Source organism: Cydia amplana, chromosome 7 (assembly GCF_948474715.1).
Source record: "Cydia amplana chromosome 7, ilCydAmpl1.1, whole genome shotgun sequence".
Taxonomy (NCBI): domain Eukaryota; kingdom Metazoa; phylum Arthropoda; class Insecta; order Lepidoptera; family Tortricidae; genus Cydia; species Cydia amplana.
Genome location: NC_086075.1, coordinates 8324370 through 8346782, shown reverse-complemented (window position 1 = coordinate 8346782; position 22413 = coordinate 8324370). Strand labels below are relative to the sequence as shown.

The window sequence follows — 22413 nt, the reverse complement described above, 5'->3', positions numbered from 1 at the left end:
CAATTTTAATGTGAATCTGACTTATTGGAATATGATTGAAATTGTATTTGTTTATGAGCTAACTCGTACTATTGCGAAATGTGTACACAGAGCCATAAAATTTTATAGCCATCTTATGAATCGATTTCATTCACAATGTGTTCCGGAACTTTTGCAGCTCGCTGGACGAAAGAGACTAATTAATCTTCAGGGATAGTTAGGACGGTTGGTTAACGGCTTTTTAGGGCCAAAATAGCAAAAAATTGTGGCTAAATCGGAACAGGGTATAGTTTCGTTGTGACCATTTTCTCTCCTTCCGTTTGTGACATGCATTTTACTTAAAAAGTACCTTATTGTATAGATGCTGATGTTAAGTTGAAGTTTAACATTATTCTAAACGCCATTGTTTTAGTTTTGATTACCTACATAGTTCTGTAGTTACCATGTGCGTCACTTAAAGCGATTTTTCAGCAAGGAACATGAACATGTCTTGAAGATTTATTAATTTTACAAGCCGCCGCCGAATGCTTTGTTGCAAGGAAGGCGAAGGTAAAACTCGTCGGAAAACGAAACAATGAACTTGCAAAGCGCTTTGACATTGTAAGTGCTAATACGGGCACGAAAGCTAACGTTCAAAAATACCTTTGACTCTTATTCAGGTATTGTAAAATGTTTACGAAATATGATGTTTCATTGTAAGAACATACATAAGTACGTAAGTAGTTGAATGATTTAGATATAAGACTTTTATTTCGTATAATATAACCTAGTTGTAATCTTCTTCTATGTATCTCCTTTAATACTATAACCTACTTATCAACTTACTGATATTAAATAATAATATTTTATCAAACTCAATTTATTTTGCTGTCTGATCTGTACTTCTGGGAATGTTATAATTAAACACAGGCTAAACTTGACGAAAAGCTTTCATAACTTTTATACGATTACAGTTTCCGAGAGAAAAGTTTTATACGAAGCTAGCATCAAGCGTTTTGACTAAACGTATCAAACGTGTGTGATACACAGAAAAAATAATATGAAGTTTATATATGTGTTGGAGCCAAAGGCGCTAAGTGAATGGCGAAGGTGCTCTGTGTCAAGATGCATAATGAAATGACATTAATAACAAAAGCGACGCATTGGGACCTAATTAAGCTTCTGTGATAACAAGCTTGTTTTCCCGGTTAACGACACATTTAAATATACATTATTATGATAGTTTAAAGAGAGCCTGAACTCTAAAGTACCTGACGACTAGGGAATGCAATCCCGCATGAGGAATTCAATCCCGGTATTCAGCGGGATTGTCAGTCTCAGTCCCGCGGGATCCCGGTATTTGCGGGATCCCGTAAGTTAGTATAGGTACAATTTTACGAATTGGTACTAAATTTGAAGGCTTAAAACAACAAAAAGTAAAAAAAGTTATAAATAGTAGGTACATTGTGTATAAAGGGCGGTAAACAAGAATTTACAACGAGATGTGAATTGAAGGCAATAATAATAATTAATAACACGAGTTCGTAATTCCTGTCCCGTAGCGCACGCAATGTTTGATGATGTTGTTTTTCATCACACTTGTGAAGAAAAAATGATAATTTTTGAATATTTAATCAAAACAAATATTACTAGTATTATTTTTGAATTGTCTGAAAAAAAAATTATCAATGCACAAGGTAGCAAAAAATAGATAAATTCGGGCAAAATTCTTTTCCGTAATCTTACCCCCTTTCTCTACAGATGCATCTACGCTCCGTGAAGCATTTACGCCAGTAGGCGCGTGTCCGAGCACGTTTTACTTGTAGTACTTAACACGTAAGAACCACATCGCTCCTAAATCCCGCAAATCCCGCGGGATCCCGCTTAATTTACGTGCGGGATTAATCCCGCAAATAGCATGCGGGATCCCAGTATTTCGGGATCCTGGTATCCCGGTATTGCATTCCCTACTGACGACTCTACCGAGATATGAGCTACGATAAGAGATAGAACACAACATTCACAAATTGTCGAAACTATTCCCCTTCTACAATGCTAATAAATGCATACCTAGTTTACTGCTATCACACCTGAATACGAATAACTTTACATCATCAACGTACAGTCGGACAAAACTAAGGCACATGATTTCAGGACCGGACAAGGCAAGCGGGAGGTCGTCGTATCACAATCGGGCATTTCACTTGCTAATACGGCCGCATAATACGCCGTGTCTCCTTGCGTATGTTTATACGTCATGTGCCGTATTTTAAACAGTAAGGCTAAATAAATATTGTTGAGCTGAAAATATGGGTTGAATAACAGTATTCATGCCACATTTCTTTGTGAGGTTTATTTCATTTAGGTTCGAAGTTTTATTTTGGCATTTGGTAAATATGACATTCATACGAAAAATCGTCTTTAAGATACCTAATGATGACAGTTCCGCGAAGCTAGAATTAAAATTTTGGCAAACTGAAGAACAAATTTTGGAACTACATTGGAGCTTAGAATATCAAAGCCTAGAAAGTACCAAGGTCCTCGCAACCGTAGTAAGTTCTATAGGTACTGTCACAGTATCCGTTAAAACACATTACACTCCAAGGACATTTAATTCTATTTAAGTTGGTGAAAACAAGTCAATTGAACAAAGGGTTTGGGGTCAAACGGAACGGTAACACGAGCCAAAAAGAAACAAATGATTACTCACGTTTCGCGGAGCTCTGCGCCGGCGCAGGCGTCGGCGGCTTGGCGGTCACCGGCTCGCTCGGCTCGGCTGAAACAGAACATCTGTCAAAATACCTATTATATCACTTTTACAGATCACAAGGCATTGTTATTGCACAGTATGTGCCTATGTCACGATGTAAGTAGTAGCATAGAGAAATATAGTAAGACAAGAGTGCTCACTCCATACATCAGTTTTGGTACCAAAAATACCTACTATTATTTTCACAGTCGACATCTAGCATCGAGTAGCGAAATTATCAGTACTGCTACTTGACAGTAGATGTAGCACCGACCGGAAAGTCTTATGTTGTTGAGATTTCTCTATTGTAGTGGTGAAACTGTCAAGACATTTTCAATCAAGTCAAATGACTAACATTAAGATATTAAGAATGTGGCTGAAAGGATCATAGAGGCATATAGGAATGTATGTAATCGTAAGAAAAGGACAAGTACATATGTTCAGCTATTTTATTACTTGCATAGCTAAACTTTATTATACTTCATTTTACCAAAAGCCCAAAGCAAAAAATATATGAACGACGAACTGAAAAGCGGGAGGAATTAATTACGTCGACCGAATCCATTTTGAATACTTATTTACTCAACTTCATATAAATGTCGTCGTAATCTTTAATACGAACTATATAATGAAAGGAATAAGGTTGCTTTTGTAATGTCATAGCTGAGTTATATAAGAGTTTTAAAGGTTAAATAGTTGCTTTTCCGGAGCGGCATCACGTCAAAGTTGCGAAACAAAGTTGCAGTCGACAATTTGGAAAATCCTCAACCTCTTTTTATTACTTTTCAGCTCAATTAACAAAAATCTATTAAAGCTGATTCCAGTATGACTTATCTTTTGTTAAAGAATACAATGAAATTCAATGCAAAATTTCGCAAAAGTTAATAGTGGCAATTTTCAGCCGGTATAATTTCATTAATCCTTTGTGTAAGCTTCGATGGACAGAATTTACCTTGTGACATTGTTCCACTTACATTGGCAATTTTATTATTATTACAGTGAAACCTGGTTAATTGAAACCTGGATAAATGCAACACCTCAATAATTGCAACCAAAGGTCCGCTCCCGGTCCCTTGAGACCAAAAAGCCTCTATAATTGAAATTTTGGAGTCTCTATAATTGCAATTTAGATTTAATTGCTTTTCGGAATTTTGCCTCTGTAATTGACCACATTGCAACTAAGACCTCTATAATTGACCCTGTGCTAAAAAAAACCGTTATTTCTCATTACCTCTATTATTGAAACAAGTCTTACTTATTACCTCTGTAATTGAAAGAATGTAGACTTGTAGAGAGGAGAAACAATACTTTAGTAGCAATGATAATTTTATTGTAATCTTCATCCGGAAGTCAATTTATTTATTGGCTATCTATCACAGAGTGTAGTAGGTGAAATAGTTTTGATTAAATCAAAAACATAGTATGCTTATTACATTCCAATTAAACTTTTTTCTACAATTCAAGGGTTTTTTTTAAACCCAAATGACTATAAGAAAATAAAAAGTTACATAATATATAGACCAGAAACCCAGAATGTAAGCTTGTATTCAATTGTTATTTGCACCTCCATAAAAGCAATTTGTCAGAACGCAACCTCTATTAATGAGAACCTCTATAATTGACACAACGATTTTTTGAACCTCGTTAATTGGCACGACCTGGTTAATTGACAAAAAATTGCCGGTCCCTTGAGATTGCAATTATCCAGGTTTCACTGTAATTGGAACCTGTCTTATTCGTCGTGACATCGTAAATTATTAAATAAGTATTTAACCGCCGTATAAACATAAACCACCGTCTCAGATGGCAGCGCGCTGGAGTATATAGATCCAGAGGCCGTGAGTTCAAGTCTCACCTAAGACAGTAATTTTCCCACTTTTAAATTTATTCTAAGCTTAATAGCATCGGCCGCAGACGTTTCTGCTTGTGAAAAATTAAAATAAACAATCCTGTCAAATCCTGATGCAATGCTGCATTTCAAATTATACGAGTATCTAACAAATGTTGAAAATGTGTCTGTCAAGAATTGCCAAATAGAAAGAAGTCGATTTTTCCTCATTGAGAGGAATTCATAATAAAAAAATATGATAAAAACATTTCCTCAAACAAAACAAATATCGCGTCGCGACGTCTCGGCAAACAATAACTAGGAATGCTCGCTCCGCTTTGTTTATAATTCGTCAGCGTTTCCACTATGCTTCTTATTGTTGTAAGATGCTAGCGTGAAAGCACATTTATAGGCATATACAGTGTGTAAGTCTAATACGGGCAATAAATTAAACCAGATATAGAATTTACCCGTCTTATCATTAATTAAGATGTTTTTTTAAGTTACACTTAATTATGACCCCGTGATTAATTTTTTCCACATGTACCGAGCAGCGATGTACTGTAAACATTAAGAAACAGAAGATGATAATGACATTACGAGATACGAGCTTTTTATAGTAACTGCCAACAAGCGTTGACAAATACTTAAAAAGCTCGTATCCCGTAACGTGTGTGGTGTATTACATTGCGGGCCGAATAATTTTGTATGGTTAAAATTTTCAATGCATTTCTAAGTAAAATCTATCTCAATATACTTTTTAGGTCCTATGCTAACCACCGTTTAAATATTCGCCCGTATTGGATTTACACACTGTAGAATATTGTGACTCATGATGCACTATTAGTGGTGAAAATTTTATTTAAACATACCTGATAAGTATATAGGTACATCTTTCTTGCTCGCATATTTCGCTTTTTATATGTTGTAAACGAGTTGAAAATCGCATTTATAAAGTTTCTTAACTCGTGATTTCAAAGACGTTGCAATTGCTCAATGAAAGGTTAATTAAATTAATCAATTCTGTCGAAATAAAAAATAGGCACTGCGTTTAATTCGTGTGATATCATAAAATTCACGCTCTATTTCACCCATAGTCGAAGAGAAAATTTATCTCTGGAGCACAGTAAGGTCACTTTCCAATCCTTGTTTACCAATTTACTATTCAGTATCGTAGAGAATAAGCAAAATTGACATTAGGGCTTGACGTTGGTATTTCTTATTTATTTATTTATTAACATAAAAATATACAGTTTATACAAGTACAGTGTCCCACAAAACAGTTTACACGGTTTGACTGTGGGATCGTGCAGTCTCTACTCTCTTATATTACAAAATAGTTTACATCTATCATTACTAATAATGCTCAACAATTAGTTGATTCTTGCATCGACTGTCTATTTTTATATCATATAGAACCTAGAATTAGAATTAGACTTGGTAATGGACTTGTGTTTTCACATTGGTTTACTGTACCTAGTATGTATCATGCCTCGTTTCGAAAACAGGATTAATGTTGTTATATTTCTTTATGTTAATGCATTCCCTATCCCAAGGCTGCAATGATTTTAAAAAGCACTTTATCATTGTAATCACTGACAGTATTTAAATAAATATTTCGGTTGCCTTTTCGTTAAATTTGTTATTATTTATGAGTTTTATGACCCAACTCTTATCTGTTGCGTAAAGTTCAGTTAAGTCCAACTTCATGTTTATAGTCCGCAAAAAGTTACCACATTTGCAATTTCAACACACGCCTGATTATTTTATGATACAAAAACACTCACCGTGATTTTAGTGAAAATTGTAAACATTTGATGATTTAGCAAAACATTTTAGGAACCAATAAGTTTTAATTTAGTGTTAGTTTGCTTGCTGTTTTTGCTGAGTAGACGCTGGGCCACACAGCTGGGTGTTAAATTAAGACGTCATCGAGTCTAAATTTATAATGCAACCACTTTTGAATTGACACTTTCGGCGAATGTGTTTGTGCCGTCCAGTTGACAGTACTAAAGTGCGTTCAGGCCGGGCTCCCGTAGTAGAAACAGTCGTAACCAGGAAGTACTGTCCTAACATTTTGGCACGGCCGCGGCCGAGCCAGTGCACTTTAACTGCTAACTAATTCGCAAAAACATTTTATCGCGACTGACCTGTATAACTTGACAATAAGTTCTTTAACAATTATGACTAGTCGGAGTTCACACTTAAAACGGTTTAGTGAGGCGAAACGCTTGGCAAGCGGTTTGAACAAGATCCCAGGGCTCTCGGGCACCGGGTCCGGATTAGTTCAGTAAAAATAAAAGTCTGTGCGCTTTGAAATAATGCAATCGTAAAAGTGCAGAATTTGTCAATTTAGTTTTTATGGTTGGCGCAGTAGAATTTATTGGAAAATTCGGAAATTTTAAAGCTAAAATGGCTAAGACACGTGCCACGTATCCATATCGATAGCTGTTAGTAAACCTACCGATAAAATGAGAAAATACATCGATATTTCCATTTATATTAATTTTCACTACACATATTTCCCAGTTCAAATAAAGTACCTATATTAAAGTGTACCTACTTACAAAAATAAATGGTTTATGGAGTAAATGCGGGCGAGCGGCCAACCACCCCGTCGACTGACATTTGGTATATGGCAACAGTATCGATAAGTCAATAAACATTTCAGTTTTTTTTACGATATTGTCGCTACGGGAATGCAACTCGTAACCATTGTGTGCCAAATATCGTTGAAAACTCGTTGACCAAAAATGGAAGGTTTTTAGAACATATCGTACATTAAAGCTCTATTTAAAACTTCAAATGGGCGGAGAGTAAACATCGTGTCTAAATCCTTAACAAGTCTGATGAACAAATTCAAAGATGCGCAATAAAAAACTGCTTAAATCCCTTTTTCTAAAATACAAGTCTCCTTCATAAATTATTTGAAGCAATTACTTCTAATTTGTTTTCGTCCCGCAGGGGCCGAGCGACCCAAAATCCCTACCCACATTATTGACAGAGCCCTTAGAAGCGGCAAACATTTTCAAATAAAGTTGTCTGTCTCAATCACTGTTAAATCTGTCGAAGTCTTAATTAAAGCTCCAGCGAAGCATCTAAAGGAAATTTTATTACAACTCAATAATTTAATGAAAGGATATCTCTCGACAAAACGATGGGTTGATTTTTGAGAGCTCTGGGCTTGTATTCTCATTGCCTATCGACCGCAAGTAAGTCGAACACTCACTTCATTCCCTGTAAGCGTAACCTCAAGATCCATAACAAATATTCGTAAATAGAAGCTATTATTTATACCGCTTCTCTTGAGGGTTCGACTCGCCTGCGACTGGCAAAGTGGCAAGCAACTGGAATATGCCTCCACGAGGCGCGGGAACTCTTTTAGTAAGTAAGATTTCAAAAGCCTATTTTCCATTGGACTACGGAAAAAGCGCTGTTTTGCCGCAAACCCTTTGTGTGTAGTAAGGAAAAGGCTCAGTTGACTTAGTGGCTCTTTTCTTAATCTGAATTGCTGATTTTTGTTGAATTTGAACTCATTTGAAATAAAACCTAAATCTTGTCTAAAATGTAATGTAACTTAAACATGTAGTACCGTAACATGGGGTGAGTAGGGTCAAAACTGAAATTAAAACCTCGATAACATTTTATTTTTACATATGAAAACTGAATGGTGTATATAATAAGTGTTCCGGACGTTTGTATTTTAGTTTTTATTTTATTTTGGGTAGTTCCATTTCATAACTTTGACGATAAAGAGAAAACCCACCTCACCCCGTAGTGCCTCGTATTTGGGGTGAGAGGGGTTTTCATACAAAGGTGATTTTGGAAGATTGTTGGATCGATTTTTTTTTATTATGCGTATTACTATAGCTCCATTTTAAATTGGAATACATTATTTTTAGCCTTAAAATCCCTTCTCACCCCCCTCTCAAACCTTCTCTCCCCATTCATAACCCACCTCTCCCCGCGAAACCTACTACTACCCCGTTTTACGGTAGGTTAACATGCACTAACTTACAGTAGTAATAATGAAATAGTAATGAATACAGGCTCTGCATGTATTTGAACGACTAATGAACGTAGAGCTATTGTCTGAGAAATAGCCAGTAAATATATATCAGATTCTAAAGAGATATACAGTAAATAAACATGAACTTAAAGAATAAACGATACTCGCCGATCGTTAAACAGACCACCTCAACTCTCGCTTCGTTAGAGAAGAAATCAAGCGGACTCCTCCAGATATCGGAGAAATTTGCAAATAATGTATTTAAGGTCGGGCCGGTAGCACTTTGTTCCAATGAAATCAGATTATCCGTGCGCTGCAGGCGTACCTAATTCGTTTTAAATTTCTAACAGATAAAATGGAACGGGAAATTTTAAACGTAGTTTGCTATTTATAAACAACGCTCGATTTCGAAGCAATTAGCTTCCGTTTTTATTGCTGTACCTTAATTACAGAGTATTACAATCTGTTTTCTGTTCACCTAAGTTTCATCTTGATAAATTGGATGCAGGTATTTTGAGAAGTCGTATATTTTGTACCTACAGAAAAACTGTCAGAGTTTAACGTCAATTCGCTTTTACCGTAGAATCAATACGTACCTATAAACTTCGGAACACTTTCCAAGAGATACTTTGAGCAACAAACAATAAATATCAGGAATACCGAAATTTAAACGACTCGCGAGCAGCGCACTTTTAAGTGCTACGTTTTGTTTCACTTTGATGCCGTAAACCAAATATTATAGATGCTAATTTAATTTAGCAATTTACTTCTTAATTTAATACTGATTTGCAGTGTGTTCTTCAAAGGTCTTTGAAATAAATTATCATAACAATAGGTAAGTACCTACAACATAACTATAACAGAAAATCTTATATCGAGTCCCTGCATGCGTATGTACGTAGCGCGTAGCGCGTCTGTTTATTAACAAACAAATATTATGTAATTTTGCGCTGCAGAGACTACGCCGAGTCATTACTGAAAATAAATGTAATTGTTTAAAAACTTACCTCTGTATTTTATTCCTCAGGTTTCCTAAAAGATCACTAACAAATCCGTAAAAAAATGGTCAGGTCAGAGACCACGGCACCGGCAGCGAGGTCGGGGGGCGACTGTCACAGGGCACGCGCCCACAATGGAGTTCTATATGTAAATCACAATAAAATACCCGCTTTGTGCACTGATTGCGACATGCTGGGCTAAACACCCGACTGTCCTGGTCTCGTGTTTACTAATCAAATGACAATACACCTAATATGCCACGCATTTTGCTTTCGTTTTGCGTGTGAACATTGCGAGTTTTATAAATTAATTATTGGCATTTAGATGTGCCTAATAAGATTGCTCCGTTTAAATTCAATGCCTAATATAGATTAACCAAAGTTAACGTTAACGTTAAAGTTAGTTTATAAATATTAACTATTATGCCTGGCAAACGAAATTCGAGTGAATCGATTGGTCTTCCATATTGAACACATGTGATTCTGTGTTAAAAAGTTAAGCTTTATAAAGGCAAAGTCCTTTTTAAGTACTTACATTTTCACCACACCAGTTCGTAAAGGCTCTTTATATATTTCAAAAACTGATGAGAAAGTTGCATTTTATCCACAAGAGTGGCAAAGTAATCTGCTGCATATTTTGATTTAACCCTCGTGCTTTGAAACCTTCGCAACGGTCAAGATTACACTTTTAGAACCAATTTAATGGAATAATGTAATCTTTCATTCGCTCGGGTATCAAATATTAGCACGAGAGGTTAAACAATAACTTTGCAAACTTGTAAAACAAATAATTATTAAGAGTTCTGTCAAGATATATTTTTAATGATTTTAATTATCATCTATGTTATTGTGCCCTAAGTTGGTTATGGTCATACATCGGGGTTTTCGGTGTATTTATAACTTTGTTTATTGTAAAATAATTACCAAACTATGAATTAAACGTGGGTAGTAAGGTCCAAATGTGCTTAGAAATGTTAAATTACTATCGTTTTTAACAAGCTTTTATTAGGTCGACCTGTATGTAACTAACTATGTAATGGAATCTAAGGTAGCTAATTTAACCATCTTCCAAGAATCGTAGCGTCATGAAAATTGGCAGCTGTAGGTATGTAGTTCTGATGACAATACAATAATATGGTACTGTCGAACTGATCTGATGATGGAGACAGGAGGTGGCCATAGGAAATCTCGACCTGTATGTAACTAACATGTAATGGAATCTAAGGTAACTAATTTAACCATCTTCCAAGGATCGTAGCGTAATGAAAATTGGCAGCTGTATGTAGTTCTGATGACAATACAATAATATGGTACTGTCGAACTGATCTGATGATGGAGACAGGAGGTGGCCGTAGGAACTCTGTGATGAAACAACGCAACCTAATTGTGTTAGGGGTTTTTAGAATTGTCTTAATGAGTGTTAGTTGTCTGTCGTCAGAAAAGTACAGTCAGCGATAAAAGCTTGTACCTAAAATTAAATTATTGCCAAAAACTTATTTACAGTTTTAGCTGTTATTTGGCTAGTGTAAAACATTCCCGCACCAAAAACCTCGATGTACGGTTCCATGTAGTAGGGCTGTTGCGTGGCGCGTGGCTAAAATTTGCTTTAATGATTCCAAATGATTATTCATATCAAAACTAACGATATTCCTGGACTTAGTCCAAATACAAGCTGTCCAAACCACGAGCTACTGTCCTCTAACACAGATTCGGTTTAGTGAACGAACATAAATCCATATTAGTTGACTGTACCAGACCAATACGGGATTCCCACGCTGGCGGTAGTATTTACTGTCTCGATGCAGTTGTACTGTTGAGTTAAACTTTCAAAGCTCCTTATTATTTGCAATGAGGAAGAGACAAGTGTAGTTAGAAGTTAGAAGATGTAAGATATGGGAATTGTACCTTTGCATGAGCTCATAGACTAGGAATCCTCTAGACTGAGTTTAGAGCAATTATCTCATGAAACCGATGCTGCCAAAAATACGGGGGTGCGGGGGGACGAGGTGAGCCAATCCCGTGCCGTGATTGGTCCGTTCAAAGACACGGACCAAACCAATCACGGCACGGGATTGACTCGAAGATGGAGTAAAACTACCGTATAAGTGGCAGAGGGTGTAGCGTTACTATGCTCAGTCTAGAGGATTCCTAGTCTATGCATGAGCTTAACAATAAAACGAGAGAATTTTAAATATTTATTAAATCAATAATTTAATGTCCAGGTCTCATGGAAGTTGTGTTAAGATACGTGTGTTTTTTGCCAATGCGCGAAATTTACATTCCTACATCGTAACAAAATAAGTTTCTGGGAAAACTTTCATTTTTGGTATTAGCACAGTTGGCTGAGCGGCGTACTGGTATCCTGAATTTGCGAGTTCAAGACCTTTTAAAAACAGGAGGCCTAGCCAATATGGCGGTCGTTGATAGCAAACGCCAATCATTGTGCATTGTTATCTTAGCTAGCCCCCCATGCGCATTCGCGATGGGTTCCATTATCTGGACGCGGATCTAGAAATATGTCAACACCTCATTCAAATAATTTGTCAACGCTATCGTTACATTAAAATATGTAGATATATAAGTATATCAGTCTCTTTGTTAAGTTAATGCGCAGTTCCGTGCACCGTGATTGACATACAATTATATTGTCCAAAGACGAGGTGTGGCGACTGTCAGGCTAATTGTCCGGGTCCAAACATCCATCCATCACCCGCGTCATCCACGTCGCACGCATTCAGCGGTACTGACCGACCTTAAAATGGGACACGGACGACTTGCGAATGAAAAAGTTTCAATTGGTTAGCTGAATTGCGGCTATTGGAAGGCCCGTAAACAGTCCTGCAGAAATGTAAATGTAACAAATAGACTTTAAGTATAAGATAAATACTATAAAAATATAGGTACATACACTCAAGTACAAAAGAGGAACCCAAAAAAATACGAGTAATAATAACTAATTTTGTAAATACTTTATATACCTAGGTGCTGTAATCCAGTAACGTTTTGCGTTCCATTCTTCTACTTTTGACAATGAGTATATCACTACATAGTATAAAACAAAGTCGCTTCCCTGTCTGTCTGTCTGTATGTATGCTTAGATCTTTAAAACTACGCAATGGATTTTGATGCGGTTTTTTTAATAGATAGAGTGATTCGAGAAAAGTGTATATATGTATAAGTTGTTAACCCGTGCGAAGCCGGGGCGGGTCGCTAGTATTATATGTATGAGTACTTATACTCATATATCTCAAATGTCTGAAAAGGCAATTAGGCGACTGTAAACTCTGAATTTCTAAACAGAGTCATAATGAAAATGCTTCGCTAGGGTATAAGTACGCTGAAGCTCAAAAAGTTTTCAATCACGGTCTTGTTTTGTTGTCAGTACGGCGTTATTAGCTTTGTGAACTTTGGTTTAGAGTTAAACAGAAAAGTGAGATTCGTTAATAACGTAAAATTACTTATTTAAAATTATTTTAGACTGAAAACTTCATTGTCTATTTACAAAAGTTTGTTTGTGTGTGTAGCTGTCAAAATCATGGGTTCAAAGCTCGGTTGTGCTGTGTTCGTACAGCAGACAAATCTTTTTCGGACAAAAATGCTAAAATGTGACTAGAAATTCGGTCAGGGTTCTTATCATACAGAGACAATAGGTAAACAGAAGGTTCCAAAACAAAAAAATATCATCTGAAACTCGTGAATTTCTCAACTTAAACTATGTAGGTACCTAGGCTAGGTTATTGACCGATTGAACAGTCTGTCTGGTCGGTCTGGCTGTCCGTCGTGAACTGATCTTATTTTGTCGTGTCATTGTCATGTCTAATTTTGAATTTAAATGTCCGTAGTTCCAAATATGTATTTCAGTCAGCCAGTCAGTCAGTTGGTCTATGTCAGGTCGCCACGGAGGTTGGAAGCCACGGCACCGATTTCAATCGCTCGCAATCTCTTTAATTGGCCTCACGTGTAAAAAACAGTAGGTACCTAAAAGTGAGTAAAATAACTATAAAAGCAATAATATTCACAGCACGAGCTTCGGATTAAAGCGGTCTCTTTCATAACGGAGGAAGTTTCCTGGCCGAGTTAAGCACTAAGCTCAGTTTTAGGGACCGGCTACAGCTGGCTCACAATGAAGAGTTCGAAGAATTCATTCCGGGTTAGAGTAAAGTTGACAGGTTATATGAAAATAGGCGATATTGACAACGCGTCAGGACTTAGGCGTAAAAAGTAAATTATTCTCTTTAATGTACAGTCACGAGCAGGGGTCGGACAAAAAGTGCCGATGACGTAAAAATGACGTAATCTTGCACACAGGATGATGTTTGAGTTTGTATTTAAACTTCCGTGTGACATGTAGTAACAAAGTAGTATTAATGAAGTAACAAAATAATCGTAAATAAATCCATGGAATTAATAATACAGGTGGTAGGGTGATGTAGTGAATAAACTAAATTTCTTCGTTGGTATATCTTGATTACAGCAAGAGCAGTATACGTGTTTGTCACGTACCTCCAAAAACGGAAAATTGCCACAATATTCGAGTACAGATGACATTTTAGAGCGTTTTCTTATACATTAGTAAATATACATTTTAGCTAAATATAATCGGGAAGATACAATAGCTAAACAATAACGAAGTCAATTTATTGTTCATCTGATTGACAATGTGTCAGTCAAAAACGTACTTACTCATTTCAAGTGGCGATATCGTTTAATAAAGAGGTTGATAAATGATAAGTGATAATTGTTTATGAAATTCAAAAATACTATTTGAAATCATCCTATAAGTGGTTTGACGTCATCCGCACTTTTTGTCCGACCCCTGGTCACGAGCTTTAATTTGGGACCCACCTAAGGTTGAATATCGTGTAGCAAACTGACGCTATTTAGACTATTTAGAGCTAATATTTTAACGCAGTGTCATAATTCATTGACATAATGTTTACCATCGACATTTACTTACGTTTACGTTTCTAGGGGCAACCACTCAATTACGTCAATTTGTGAAATAATATTTTTGAAAATGTCACTTTAAAAAGATTATAAAACCGGAGTGATAACTTTTTGCAAAGAGGTTATCATTTCAAGGGTCGATTCGCTATGACTTTTAAATGTCTTAATTTGACATTTCAACACCATCCAACTGAAGTTTCAACCTTATTGCATTACGAATGTTCTAACAATATTTAATGGAAATGGGTCCCAAATTAAAGCTCGTGACTGTACCTACAGAATATGCGATTTCATGCCTGCAAAACATTTTACGGCTATAAAAGTTCCTAATAACGTTTTTTTTCTGTGTTCAGTTAAGGAAAGAGAGCAACACGACTATTTCGGAAAGCCGGTTGGAATGTGTAAAAAGAAATAATTGTGGTATTGCGCTTTATAGCTAATTTATATTAAATAAAACATAACAATATTTAAAGCACGAGCTTGAAATAAAAAGGGTTTCTTCTAAAACCGACGAAATATTTTAAATACCTAATTATAATTGTGACGCTTCTACGAAATCAAGGCGTAGGCGATATTAGCGAAGCAAATAAACGAAGTAGCGCAAATAGCAACTGCCAGAATTATTCCTATTGTATTATAAACCGCACAATCAGGCGTGGCTCACTCCGCGATTTCGTCGCTTTGCTACAGGTAGCTAAAAGTACATCCGTTCGGCCCCAATTTTGGGGAAAGCCATAAGCCGCGCGTGGCGCTGTCGCCACCTAGCGGTCATATCTGTGCTGATTGTGACAGACGCGTTTTGTTAGAGAGTGAGTCTTCTGTACCTAGTACTATTATTTATTCTGTGACACAAGCAAAAGTTCGTCTACGGACATCCAGCGTAAGTGTGACTTCAGGACCAATAAATAACTCATCATTTGAGAAATTATACTTTATAGTGGTCTACCCGAGACAACCGCTTATCTGAGCTCTGAGAGCAATGAAAATAAGTGGATATTCAATGAATAACGATACCGCCAGCCGTAACTAGACCAAATTGCATCACTACTATTCAATAAAATTCGCGTGGGAAGCCGATGTGTGGCGTTCCTTCTCCCCATTCACACAATCAGCCTAAATTATATCCAGTACAAACTGATCCTAACAACTCCATATTGCCCTAGACTTTATAGGCTTATGTAAACTGGTGGTACTCATCATCAATGCATAGGTGATTTTGATTATGCAACACTGATTGTCCAAACACAAAATACTATTTTGTACGTTTTCAATGGAGCGTGGAAATCGCTGGACCAATCAAAAGGACGGAACTGTGCCTGTCAGGGCAACGCATTGCGTGGACGCACCTTTTATATTTTCGATAGTGAAAAGTACCGTGTGTACTATTGTATTATATCCGGTGGAGTAATTTGCAATGTGTACATTGATTCTTTCATTGGTAGGTTTTAATTTGGTAAATTGCGAATATTTTCAGGCATTTCAGATACAATCGACGTCACAAACTACGTACATCAACACATTCCCAGCCCTAGTAGCACGGTCGCATTTTTATCATTTATCACCATGCCTGTCACGTTCTAACAAGTATGTAAGTGCGAAAGTGACGGGCATAGTGATAGTCGATAAAAATGGAACCGTGCTGAGCCCGCAGTTAGAAGGCATGAAATGTGTAATAAGTATTTTAATGTGGACCAAATTATAAAGCTTCTATTTAGTTACGTATTTTAGTAGCTTAATTTTATTAAGATTTCTGATGTCGGTCTGTATTATTGACTATCTTCGTATTAAACTTAGTACTTATTTTACTATGATGATGCCAAGTAAGACGGATAAAAATGCAATTTGAATATAAAATTACATTAAATATTATGTATTTCAAAGTTAATATCTTTGTCCATTGCGTTCGGTAATGGAATATGAGTAATATTTAATAGGGACAGCTTTTCAATGCTTCAAAGCAACCTTCTATGTAATCCTCTAAAGGGGCTTTTAACGTTTTATACATAAAGCACTTATAATACCTACTTAATCAACAATGTTTCATACAATAGTTAAAAAGTGACATATAAAATAAAATAAATCACTTGTTAACATAACATGTGTGTTCATAACAGCATCTATGTATTTGCAGTTTTTGCTTCTTTAAGTTGTCGAAATAATTTAATACGTTTAGTTGTCATATTATCATATTTATAAAAAATATTAATTAGTAATCACAAATTAAAAACATTAATAAAAGTTTAAAAGGGGTTTTTTTTTTGTTGTCCCCTACATTTTTTTTTTAATTTGGGTTTTTTTTATGTTATTTCTACTCAGAATCACGAGCTCTTTCTATCCTAATAGGAGAAAAAAAGTGTCCTAAGGTTTTATTTCCATTACGTCACCATTTTTCATAAACTTTGTATGGCGGTCGCGAAATGGAAAGATCGAAAAATGTATGGAAATTTTGGGACACTTTTTTTCTCCTATTAGGATAGAAAGAGCTCGTGATTCTGAGTAGAAATAACATAAAAAATCCCAAATTTGAAAAAAAAATTTAGAAGACAACAAAAAAAACTCCCAAATAAGACATTGTCAATAGAACAAGAACACAATAGAGGCAATTTTTGGGTATGTACTGAATTACCAGGCGTGGGCTGACAGAAGTCGAAGTTTAAAGGGGCCCACAGATTACCAGTCTGCCGGACGATATCAGCCTGTCATTTAAACACAAAAGGTGACAGTTCCGAACAACTGACAGGCTGATATCGTCCGGCGAACTGGTAATCTATGGGCCCCTTAACATTGCTATTGAAGACGCTGCTGATTGTTCACTTCGACCGCGAGAACAGATAGACATTACATATAGTTTAGTTTATTTATGCCAGCAACAATACATTACTCGACGATTCATGTACAAATGCAAGCCTAGTGAACTATGCACTCTCCATTACAACCATATGCAACTTAGCCCGAGAGCGTTGACCCGACAAACAAATAGTCCATACGTGTGCTTTCGATCATTCACGAACAACTTACAATGTATTTTTACGGTAAATATTATTGGAAGCACATTTACGGGTAGACGTCTTACTTAGGAACGGTTCTACTTTAAGTGCTTTTAATAGCTGTTATTGTAAGTACAATTAACATCTATTTTCATTTTTAATTTTCTACTAAATATCTTACAAATTCTTAATTTTCCATTCTGTGATATATTTTTTCGGCGACATATAAATTACAATGACAATGTTCAAGTTTTCTTTGCAAACAGCTTACCAAAGTAGGTAAGGCTTTAGCTTGCCATTTTATTAGTCGTACTCTCGTTCGTACTAAATGCCCAAATATTTCATAATTCCTTGGAATCTTAACGTTGGTGTTTTATTTTCATTAAATATTGCTGTTTTCCTTTTTAGAAGATTTTATTTAGTTTCACCTGTCCCGGTGTCTGTCTGTAATCAAATTTAACAATTTCCGGTTTCTAATGAAGCTGAAAATTAGCATACATTCATATGTACACACATAAGTTGGGTGACAGTGCAATATCACCATCGAGCTGATCTGATGATGGAAACAGGAGGTGGCCATTGGAACTCTGTGATAAATGATAAAATAACGCAATCTAATTGTGTTTGCGGTTGTTAGAATTGTCTTGATAAGTATTAGTTGCCCCTGGAAAGAATGGTACAGTCAGCGATAAAAACTTTTGCCAAAAATATATTAGGTACCTACCACACGAATCACACAATAAGGGCTTGGATGAAAAAATAATGTCTGTGTGCGGCGGACCCGTATCTGCCCTAAGGGGATGGCTAATTTGATTATAGGATTAATATAGCCTTTTAAGCGGATTTACGAAAATATGAACTATGAGAAGGAATTGCATACGACTTTCAAATAAATAAATGTAGGTTAACCTATCACCAACAGTCGGAAGTTTCAATCTAAATAATAACAATAAAAACAGTTAACATTTCTATATTTTGAACTGATTGTACACTCAATATAAATGATTCAACGGCCTACAAAAAAAATATTTCAATAATATTCCAATATCTTTCAGAGAGGGTATCTTTATCATAATCTTTGCGAATACCAAAGGGGCGAACCACAAGACCCGCACGTCGGCACAAAACTTGCCAACTAAGCGAAGATATTCAAAATATTTGGGTCGAATCAAATATTCAATGGTCCAATCAACATTCACAGACATCTTGTTTTAATAAATAGTTTAGTATTTCTATCTTTTTATCTTAATTTACCTATTAAATTAAATGTGTGGCAATTTAATGTTGTTAATGCTCTCTCAGAATCACCTACCTACACTACATTTCGTTACCTCTTACCTAAAATACACGGTAATGTTAGTACGGTCGCTCAAGAGGGAAAATTATATGAAATTACTAGCTTATGCCCGCGACTTCGTCTGCGTGGAATAATTATTGATAAACACTGTCCCATGTCTTCCCCGAGCATCAAACTATCTCCATAAAAACAAAATTTCGTCTAAATCGGTTCAGCGGTTTAAGCGTGAGGCAGGCAGAGAGAGTTAATTAGCAGGAATGTTTTATGAAGTGTTGCATTGTTTACGGGTAGCTCCTAAAGGGTCCGAGATATACTACGTACGTATTTTCCTTCATCCTGACGTTTCGATTTAGCGTGTAAACTTCAGTCCCACGGGGGCTCCCGGCTGACACCTAGTTATAGAACTATTGTTCTTACTGAGACATCCTAACTGAATTGCCAACGTGTTTCAAATCCTAATATGTATCTACCTGACGTTATATCTACATAGCCGATTGGCTATGATTAGATTATTTTTGTCAATTCTGATTAGACTTGACAAAAATATTTACTAACACAATGGGATCACTGTTATCTTGAAAAAAATAATTGAAATTGAAATTTACCGTAGAGAACCCGAATTTTGCCCAACTTCACCCAAGCCCAATGTTAAATACGCCCATGAATCATAATGTATGATACCATTTATAGTAACTATACCCTAAATTCGCCTTTAGTATCATAAATTAGAATGTATGATACTAAAGGCGAATTTAGGGTATTACGTATTTTTGCCAACCCTTATTTTCAATGGACTGCAACATTGGTAAACCCAAATAAATGTCATATATAAAGGAAAAAGTGACCAAGGCCTCCAGTGAGTCGAATTGATAACGGGGTTTGACTATAGCACATATCAGAACGGGCTCGTAATAAATACACTGAGGGCCGTAATATCAAAATCATAATTTAAATCTCAAAATTCTACCTATAGGTACAAGTTAATATTAACAATACCGAAAGGTCACCACTCAAAAACGATGCGGACGAACAATACCGAAAATATGGCGAAGAATTTTAATATTTTCTCCCCATACACAGAAAGGGAGGGCCTCTGGCTTCTGTCATAGGAATTTTGTTGAGAAATCCTGTGAGTATTTTGCATTTTTTCATATTTTCTTTTACGTAGTTAAATGAGTAATATTTAAGAGCTTATTCTAATACCTTTAAACGAGCAATTCTTGTTTATTTATTTATTTATTTATATATATATATATATATATTTCGGGGATCTCGGAAACGGCTCTAACGATTTCGATTAAATTTGGTATATAGGGGTTTTCGGGGGCGAAAAATCGATCTAGCTAGGTCTTATCTCTGGGAAAACGCGCATTTCCGAGTTATTATGTTTTCCGAGCGAAGCTCGGTCACCCAGATATTTTACTTAGTAAGCAATAATATTATACATATTTTATTTACAAATAACAAACGTAAATCTACTCAGTTTGAAATTTAAATAATGGAACACGAAAAAAACTTAAAAGCATTACTTTAGTTTATTTTGAAAAGGATTCTCATTTAAGATATATCTGATTTTAAATTTAGAGAGAAGGTACCTACTACCTAATATAATTTTAGGTTTAAAAAATATTATTTATCAAATACCTAGTCTGTTTGTGTTACTTTAATGTAAAGAAAGATACGAAATGAGTTGCAAAATTGTCCTGATAGTACATTAAAATACCAATGAATTACGAGAACAGAGACGAGAGAGAGCGCTTAGCGAATTTTTACAATATTCGTAAATATCTACTGAAGTTCCTACAAAAAGCTTGGTCATTATTTGTTTACTCTGAAGAAAAATATAGTTAGTTATATAGTTATATTAATACCAGTTAGAGCAAAACTCACTAGATGCCATTTAAATAAAATAAAATAAACTCAATTACATTATGTACATGTAACAGTTTTTCATGTAATGTCATTGAGTTTTTCTTTATTGATTTAAATGCCATCTAAATTAGTGGCCATCTAAGTCTTACGGTCACGTGATCGTCTTACGCTGTCTCGAGTTTAACATTTTTTCCCCACCTCAAATAGTGCACAGCGCCGCTAAAGAAGTTTTCACTTCAAAAATATTTCCAAGGTGCAAAAGTACAAATTAGTATGTTTGTAGTCAATTTTAAAATACTTATCTAAATTACAATTCAATAGAAACGGCATCAAAAAATACATATTGCTTATCGCACAAACATTTCCCCTTTACTATAATTAGTATACACAAGCGTTTGTTGTAAGCAGTACGGCTACCATCAGTTTGGCACTGTTGACATAAACGCCGTCGAGAACGTAATTTACTTTCTATACATCTCGCTCATACCTACTCGCATATTAGTGCAAACGCGCGAGATGTGTAGAAAGTAAATTACGTTCTCGATAGCGTAAATGTCAGTTTTGACACTGTCAGTGACTCACGGTACGGGCTCTAGTCACTAACAACTAAAGGGTAATGAATGGTTAGACTTTAGAAGTCATCTAAATTAAATAAATCTTTGCTACCAGCTAAGCTGAAAAGGCCGGCTAATATAAGTTCATAAAGCCTACAAGTTCCATACGTCTCATTGACCTACTTATGTACCTTTATTACATACCTAATACTTATAAAATTAATCGATAAAGGATTAAGGAGGTTGATTCGTAAATTATAACAGAAAGGAACTCCGTGTCGGTTGAATAATATATGCGGAAACCTTTCGTGTGTGTGTCATATGCTCGTCACATTTTATATTAACAACATCAATTCGGGCTTTAATAATATACCTAGTTACGTATCGGTAATTACACTACACGGTGGTCCGACGGACATGACTGTTATTAATTACTATTTACTACCTACAGTTAACGACGCAATATAGGAAACTTAATACAACTTAGTTATATGCGACCTCCATCATTGCCAAGTTATTACCGACACAATCTGGCTATCGCATGTCTGGACTTTACGACCCTTACGCCTTTTTACAAGCGCCCATAAAAGAATTTCCGCCAACTCTCGAGGGAAAACCGTGACATGATATTTTTGGGATATTAAAGTTACACAATTACCTTTCTACCCACTCTCTAAAAATATCTTTAATATTTATATGATTTGCTTTCTGGATATTCTTACGCTGAAGATATATTATTTTAGATTTTTCTGAACATTAAAACTTGAGTAATTAGTGTAATTACCTTACAACTTCACCAGTTCATTTGAACGATTAACACTCGATAAGTTATCAAAATCCAAAGATTTTAACAAATACACATTATATTGTCTTCGGTTACCGCGATAGTTACTCATGAAACAAAACAAATCATTACGGGTGACCCGTTGACCACGAACGCTGTAAAGGGTTCGAAACGTCGGGATGTAGAATAAATTTAATATTCGCGATATAATCCGTTTTAATAGTTTTATTTCACTATTAACATTAAATAAATTAACGTGTTTTGTTAATTGTGTTAAGTGTGTATTTGGTACTTTTAATCCGTGACTGCTTAAGTTACTAATAAACGTAAAGGAAATTTATAGAATACAAATAGATTTTTGTCTTTCCTGTGATTACGCAACATTAGAAGAACCAGATTAGCCGTCTTCCTTTGAAAATGTTATTTTAAT

General features: G+C 35.6%; 1 protein-coding gene across 1 annotated transcript in view; it reads right to left on the bottom strand.

The window, feature by feature from the left end:
• Positions 1 to 2660: 2660 nt before the first annotated feature.
• The window catches only part of LOC134649758 (PDZ and LIM domain protein 2-like), a 45460-nt gene continuing 25707 nt past the window's right edge, over positions 2661 to 22413 (bottom strand). The window contains exon 6 of the mRNA XM_063504589.1: positions 2661 to 2734. Within this exon, the coding sequence (XP_063360659.1) occupies positions 2661 to 2734 (74 nt within the window). The remainder of the gene's footprint in view (positions 2735 to 22413) is intronic.